We start from the raw sequence: 7,163 nt of genomic DNA on the forward strand, positions 1-7,163 counted from the left end.
AAAGACATCGGCAGTAGTCTTCCTTCTTAACTTTTCCAAAGTGCAAGGAGAACTCCAATCCTCACACGGTTCTCCTGCACTTGGTTTACAGGTCGACAAGAGCATGTAAACGCAATCAATGTAGCATTGAAACGGAATTGAGAGAAAAAAGCTTTTTCGGGTCCGTAACACTCGCTGCTAAATCAAATTGTTCGGTCTCGGCACCGTAAATAATTGAAATCGACTAGGTTACCGCTGCGTTCAAGCTCAGAATGCTCTTTATGTGCACAAAGCTGGGCTTTCATGATCGTATGGAAATCAGCCTGTTTACTGCAAACGAAAAAGAAAGGAAGACCTAGAATGAATACAACAGTGAGACAAAAGCGCCTTGAAAGATTGAAAGCCTCATCTGGAGAATGGCTCTATAGTTGGAAACATTCAATAGTTTTCGGCAAAGCTGAGCAGATAGTCGGATTCCACACTTTTAGATTTGCCCTTAAACTTACTCTTTTCTTCTGAAACCTGATCGCACAAAGTTGCAATTAACACCCGTAACCTTCAAGCCCCACGCATTCAGTTCATATCTATTTTAAACCTTTCTCACTAGCTTCAGCACCGCTCCTGCGGAAACAGCGGCAATCTTAGCTTGCAATTCAAGTTGCGCTTTCGGTTGTATCCTTTCCTAGGTTCGCGAGGTCTCCCGTGCGAAGACTCAATAAAATGAGATTACTGCGCTCTGAAGAAACCTAAAAGAAACAATAAAACGTTGCCTGACTCTGCAGCTGCCTTTTCTCCCTTTACTGCATGAAAGGAATGGATGTCGACATCTTCTGGTGCTCTTAGCTCGCGTGCCGCATTATGCGTTTAATTGGAGCGAAGGCGAGGAAGAAATAAAAATACCGTATTTACTCGTACGTGTAATCAACGCACTGGCACATTGATGCATTTAGCCCCCTCCCCCCCTCCCCCAGCTCCCCATCTTTGGCTGCCCAAAAATACCTTTTTTTTTTTCTCCTAGCGCCATAAACGAACTACTTTCTCTCGGCGTGCAGTCTATTGATGATCATAGTGAACGTTAGCAGACGCAATTTTCTTAACCCGAAACAACTACGCAATTTTATCAAGTGCCATTTATCGAATGTTGAGACCATACGCTAACCATACGAGACAAATAGCTGTTAATTGTGCTCAGCGAAGAGTCAGCGAACCAATAGAATTATTGCTGCTCACAAACGATTTTTCTGTTTCATCTGCCATATTAATGATTGCAGAAACTTGTTGCGGCTGGGCTAAGCGCTGAATTCTCTGAGATATGCCAGGGTGAACTTAAGTTGCGCAAAAGGGTACTTTGTTGAACTAGTCGGTACATGCTCATCTTGCGGAGGCACAGCGCGACTAAGACAGGACGCAAAAAGTAGGCAAACAGCAGCTAAGAAGACATATTGGTGGTCTTTTTATTAGTTTTGTACATTTTTGCACATTCTTTACTTGCCTTTTCTCAACAAAGTTTCGTCCTACATATAAAACTTTTGATGCAGCGCCACATGTCGGTTTTTTTCGTTGTTGACCTATAGATTGCGTGGCAGCAATAAATATCATCTGTCATGAGTCAGCGTTGTGTCTCTCTACTTCTTTCTTCATGTTTTAGTGGCGCTGTTCCTTTACATGATTTATCTGTGCTCTCCTTGGAGATTATTATGGACCGCTATGCGCGTTACACGCACTGATTTAGGATGAGAGTTGTTGATTATGCTTTCGAGCGCGGAGACCTTGCGGGAGAGTGGATTTTATTCCACTCTAAAGGTTTAGTGGTGCCGAATGAAGTATATATTCCACCAGCTTATAGTTCATTCCGTCTTTGTGCTTTAAAATTGTTTCGGAAAATGATACCACGCATTACGAGAACAAACTCCGAGTTTAAGAGTGAATTTTCTGGAAAAAAATTGCATTCGTTACTCGTGTAAATAAAGTAATAAATCTTCTAAATCACCGACTGTAGCCCATAGATGCAGAAGAAGTTATGTCTAGTAGAAATAGAATGTCACACCGAGTAGACCACGTAGATCACTGGAAACAATTATTACAAGTCCGAAACTGTTTATGTCGAGGAAGCAAAATTTCAAACACAGTGCACAACACAACATCAAGGGCTTATGAAGGCCTGACAGCGCATCAAGACGACAGCGTGTACCGCTTAGTGCATGGTTATTCCAGTTTCAAGAAAAGCTCTGGCAGAGGACCGCATCACCCTGCTGCTACCGCAGTCACTATTCTGCAGCAACCTCCAATTTCTGCCATAACCCTCTCCTGGGATTCTGCAGCATCGCCGAGTGATCGCAAGTTCTCTCTCCCAGTCAACTTGCGCAAGAGGAAGTTATTTTGTTTCTAGTTCGTTTTGCGCCGAGCGCCCTTTAAGACCAGGTAGTTTTTCCCCTTTCCGAACTGTGAACCAAAAACTACCTGTCTACACTAGTGTCGAGAAAATTTTACGCTAAGAGAAAAGTTTGTAAGAATAAGTGACTATCTTGATTTTCGTTGAGTGAAGTCAGAAAAGTTTGAATTTAAAGATAAAAACTTCACTTTCCTCCTATGCAACCCCCCCCCCCCCCCCCCCCCCCCCCAATGTAAAGCCGCCATCAGTAAGCTTTAGCAGGAAGAGCAATAACCTGAACGCGGTCACCCAGCTGTGCCTGCGATGAAGCACACCCCGGTCTCGTCCAGATGTAACCCTCCTTACAACTTTTTTCCAGGTCTTGCGGGGCTCAGTAATAGGGCACCGCTTACTGTATTGTCATTTGGGGAACATAGGTTATAAGCCCCAGAAAGAAGGGAATGAAATTGGAAACGAGCAATACAGTACATTTGAAGCATGCTGCGTGAATTTAAGATAAAAAAATACAGCGGTACTCTAATGTTTGGTAGTGAAAAAAGAACAAGCCGGTAGTCAGAGACAGTACAATTCGCTGCGTTCTGCCAAACTGAACAGCACTGAATTTTGCCAACAGATTGGGTTCTTCACTTCAGGGAACTCGCCGCCAGAAATTCGATTCCGAAAATTGCAACCATTTTCCGCTACTGATGCTAAGGTGACAAATAAAATTTGGAGCGGAGCTGCGAGAATGCAATGATTAAATATTTTTTAGGCGCAAAAAAGGACAAGACACATAGGGTAGGTGACAGGACGAAGCGCCTAAAAACTATTTAATTATGAACCAAAACCAACTAGCCCAGCAACAACTGCTCTAAGAATGCAATGAGCCGGCACAGAGGGAACAAAAAGGAAGCTTTCTTGACATTAATATTTCAGGGAGCACAGAACAGCCTGACTGGCGCGGCGTACGTGCATGCGGGCATGTACTCAAAACCAAGCAGACACACAAACAAAAGATAGAAGGAAAGAAGAAAACTTATTGAGAGACGCCCTTAGGCGTTGTGGCGAAACTGCAGTTCTTGCCCGTGTTTTCCCAGTGTTGTTTCACCAAACCGCAGTTTACATCCTCAGGGAGCATTGCTATTGCTGCCTTTTCTGTCGAGCGCAAAACCTATTCTCGCATAAAAAAAAGCGCGGCATTCGTGTTGGTTTGGTTTTGTATTCAGCCCAAAAGTGCATCTTTCGTAGAAGCCTCCATTTGTGGAAAGCAGATTATATCAAAGATAGAGAAAATGAGTTTGCAAACAAGCGCTGCTGGTCGACCTAGCCTCTTGATACTGCCGCTCTATGTACGTAATCACATAGCAATGGCATCAGGCATTATTCTCGGGCGAAAATGCATTGGATCAAAGAAGTAAGTACTACGTAAGTTATATGCATGGTTTTGCAGTACGATACGTGACATCACAGTTAGCCTTTATAGCTACAGAATTGCCGCAAGGGTACATTGACTGTCTACAAATGAATGGCCCTTTTTCGTGTTTAGCGCCCCTCACAGCGTTCGTGTTAAAACAGAAGACATTGCCCCAACATCGTGGGAAAGCATGCGCTGAACTTAAAGCGTAGACGATAATAGAAAGCACTACTTTAATTCTGCCTCGTCTTGCAACAACCTGATACGATTAGAGCACGGAGTAGAAGGTGCATCGCGAATACTGCGCTGTCTATCGATCGACTTAGGGCCCCGTGTGACTGACACCTGTTCAGTATGGCTTAGTTTGGTTTAGGGGGTTTAACGCCCCAAAGAAACTCATGCTATGAGGGGCGCCTTAGTGAAGGGCTGCGGATAATTTCGACCACCTGGGGTTCTTTCACGTGCACAGACATCGCACAGTACACGGGCCTCTAGAATTTCGCCTCCATCGAAATGCGACCACAGCGGGTGGTATCGAACAAGCGTCTTTCGGGACAGCAACCGATCACCATAATCACTGAGCCACAGCGACAGCCCTTTTTAGTACTTAGTGAGTGCCATTTAACACCTGTTGTAAGGCCATTTTATTATCGTGAATGTTTAGCCACTCTGTACGGCAGTTTCAGGAAAAGTGGAAGAGAAATGCCGCGAAAGTTTTAGCTGGTTAATGATCGGTATCACAGCACAAAAGAAGTTCTCCATGAAGAAGCCTCTGTTAAGTACGGTTATGTGAATGACGTCACATTGAGCAACTGATGATGCCGCGAGTACAGTTAAACACTTACCAAAAGTCGAAACAAGAAAAATGACCCCTCAGTGGTTACACCAAAGTAATTTGTGATGCGGTTAAAATTGTCTAAATATGTTTCGTGTCCAGGCTGTCTAGACTGCCAGGGGAGGAAAATCCCCGTCGTAAGCTGAAACGACACAAGACCTCGGCTCGCTTCATGCACTTGTAGCTTTTTCCCGGTGCTAGATGCTTCGCACGTCGCAGTAGTTATCACGCACTGCATCGCTGTCAGGGAGGAAAAACCGCCAGCAGAAACTGGCTGCCATGGAGAGAGTGAACGAAGTGAGTGAACGAACGAGGTCGCAGGCCTTATCGCCACTGAAAGCGTTGAGTGGAATGGGAATTTGACTAAATTGCCAAATTCTCACTTCGACAATACACGCCAGAGATGAAGTCAAGTTAGATTTGCAGACTCATGTACGAACACGAGCTTCCACATAGGAATTAATTGCAACATGTACTGAATACAATCTCGTTGTAGAATTAAACATACACTCGCCAAAAGTTTCGACGAAAAAAGGAACACGACGTTTCGGGGCCCGTACGGCTCCCTTGATCACATAAGAGCGCCGCATGGAAGGACGGTGGCTTAAGTACGGTTAAAATTGCGTAATGTCCGATTGTAGATTTCTGGAAGATTTCCACGTGTCCTGTTAAGAGCATTTTTTATGCTTTGGCGAGTGTATCTTTATTCCTACAATGTTCGCCCCTCGCCAGACGGTATTCCGTCAAACTCTGGACTAGAATACAATCTCGACACAAAGCCGGCGCATGTGCCAGCCTGCGTTAAGTGGCCACGCACATGTTTAATCTTGTAAACGCTGCTGCCGTGGTGCCGCAGCGCATTGCGAACTACGCATTTATGCTGCAGGCATCATTGCGTTTAGTACACTTTTTTTTGTACAGAAAAACACGAAGTGTGAATGCAAGCATTTTGTCTCGTGTTGGCTTAAGTCTTACTCGCAGGCGAATGATGTTCATATTCTGGGTAGTCGTCGACTTTTTCGTTACCTTACGACTTTCAATTAGTAAATACAATTATTGTGTGCACCATAAGATTCAGTGATAATACGAAAATTTCCATTGAGAAACGACATCTGACTCTTGCGGTATCCAAAAATACAACCCTGTAATAATATCTTCTGTGTATTAGCAGCACATCACCGTTATAGTGGAATTTTTGTCCACCTTTACGCACTCTTGGTATCAACTGCAGTAACATTACTTTCTGGGCATATGTGTGAAATATTTTTCCACACGCAATATAATACGCACAACGCTTACGGCACGGAGCTTCAAAATCAAAGGGGAAAACGAAATGCATCACACGTATATTCAAAACTGAACATTTTTCTGCTCACAAGCGCGCATACATTATGCATTAGTAATGTCACCTCCACGCGTGGCAGGAAAGCTCTCAGCGCGGTATTAAGTGAATTGCGTTGTATTTGGCTAACGCTCGGACACTTTATAAGTGTTGAGTCTGACGCGGTCAGTAGTTTTCACAAATCCACCAAGACGACGTTGAATCGTCATAGCTCTGTGTCTGCAGTTTTCAAAGCTTCCAAAGCCCATTTCTGGCACGCGGAGAGAAATTTTCCATAGCACATTGTTCGGTCGACATATTTTCTCTGAGAAAAACAAGAATGATACACAGGATCTTCCACGGCATACAGTACCGGCCTGCAATTAAAAAAAAGATGAAAAAGTGAAAAAAAGAACGCACCTTGAAGATATGGTATGAGCTTGCACATGGCTCCGCCAAGCACAAAATTCCTGAGGATGCTGCCCACCAGAGTAGTGGGCATGCAGAATACTCCCAGCAGCAGGTCGCTGACGGCGAGGTTGAGCAAGAACACATTGGTCACGGTTCGCATGCGTCTGCGCTGCACCAGAGTGATTATAACCAGCGAGTTCCCCACCACAGCACACACGAATATGATGGCGTACAGCAAAATCCGGAAGGCTGTCTCGAAGCTGATGCCCGTCCAACAACTACCCGCGACAGCAGCTTCAGCCGCCGCGGCCGATGCGTTGTCGGACATGAGCGCGTCAGCGCTGTGATTAGTCTCCATGCCGCGGCACACAGTACTCATTGCCAAAACTTTCACAACTCGCTGTCAGAGCAGCGACACAGAAGAAACGCTCCTGCTTTCCGTCAGCATCATCCCGACAAGCGCGCGCTCCCTACGCGCGCACGACTGGCGCTGCTTGTGGCGCGTGGCGCAGGCGCCGCCGTCAAGAACAAGCTTAACGCCAGAACGTGCCACACCGATCGCGCCGGGACGCCAACAAGCCGCGCACGCGGACCCACGCCGCGCCAGATGACGACAAAGACGCTACGCGCGCTTTCGCCCGCGGAGCCACGCGCGCGCATGTGTGGGTGTTCAAGGAGCTGGCGCCATCTATGAGGCGACGCTTCGGCGATACGGCGCTCAACGAGAGCGCTCCGCCGCTTTCGCGCATAGTAGTACTTTGCCGCGCGCAAGCGTCCGGGACTTGGGGGAGAAGGGGGGGGGGGGATTCTTTTTGGCACCGTCTGCCTGTCC

General features: G+C 46.0%; 1 protein-coding gene across 6 annotated transcripts in view; it reads right to left on the reverse strand.

Annotated features, from left to right (window-relative positions):
- Positions 1 to 6,923, reverse strand: part of LOC144128266 (cholecystokinin receptor type A-like) — a 179,620-nt gene extending 172,697 nt beyond the window's left edge. For all 6 annotated transcript variants that reach the window (XM_077661545.1, XM_077661543.1, XM_077661540.1 and 3 more), the window contains exon 1: positions 6,341 to 6,923. In XM_077661545.1, coding sequence (XP_077517671.1) covers positions 6,341 to 6,710 — 370 coding nt within the window. In that variant the 5' untranslated portion in view covers positions 6,711 to 6,923. The remainder of the gene's footprint in view (positions 1 to 6,340) is intronic.
- Between the last annotated feature and the right edge of the window lie 240 nt (positions 6,924 to 7,163).

The sequence above is a fragment of the Amblyomma americanum genome, chromosome 4 (assembly GCF_052857255.1).
Source record: "Amblyomma americanum isolate KBUSLIRL-KWMA chromosome 4, ASM5285725v1, whole genome shotgun sequence".
Lineage (NCBI taxonomy): Eukaryota > Metazoa > Arthropoda > Arachnida > Ixodida > Ixodidae > Amblyomma > Amblyomma americanum.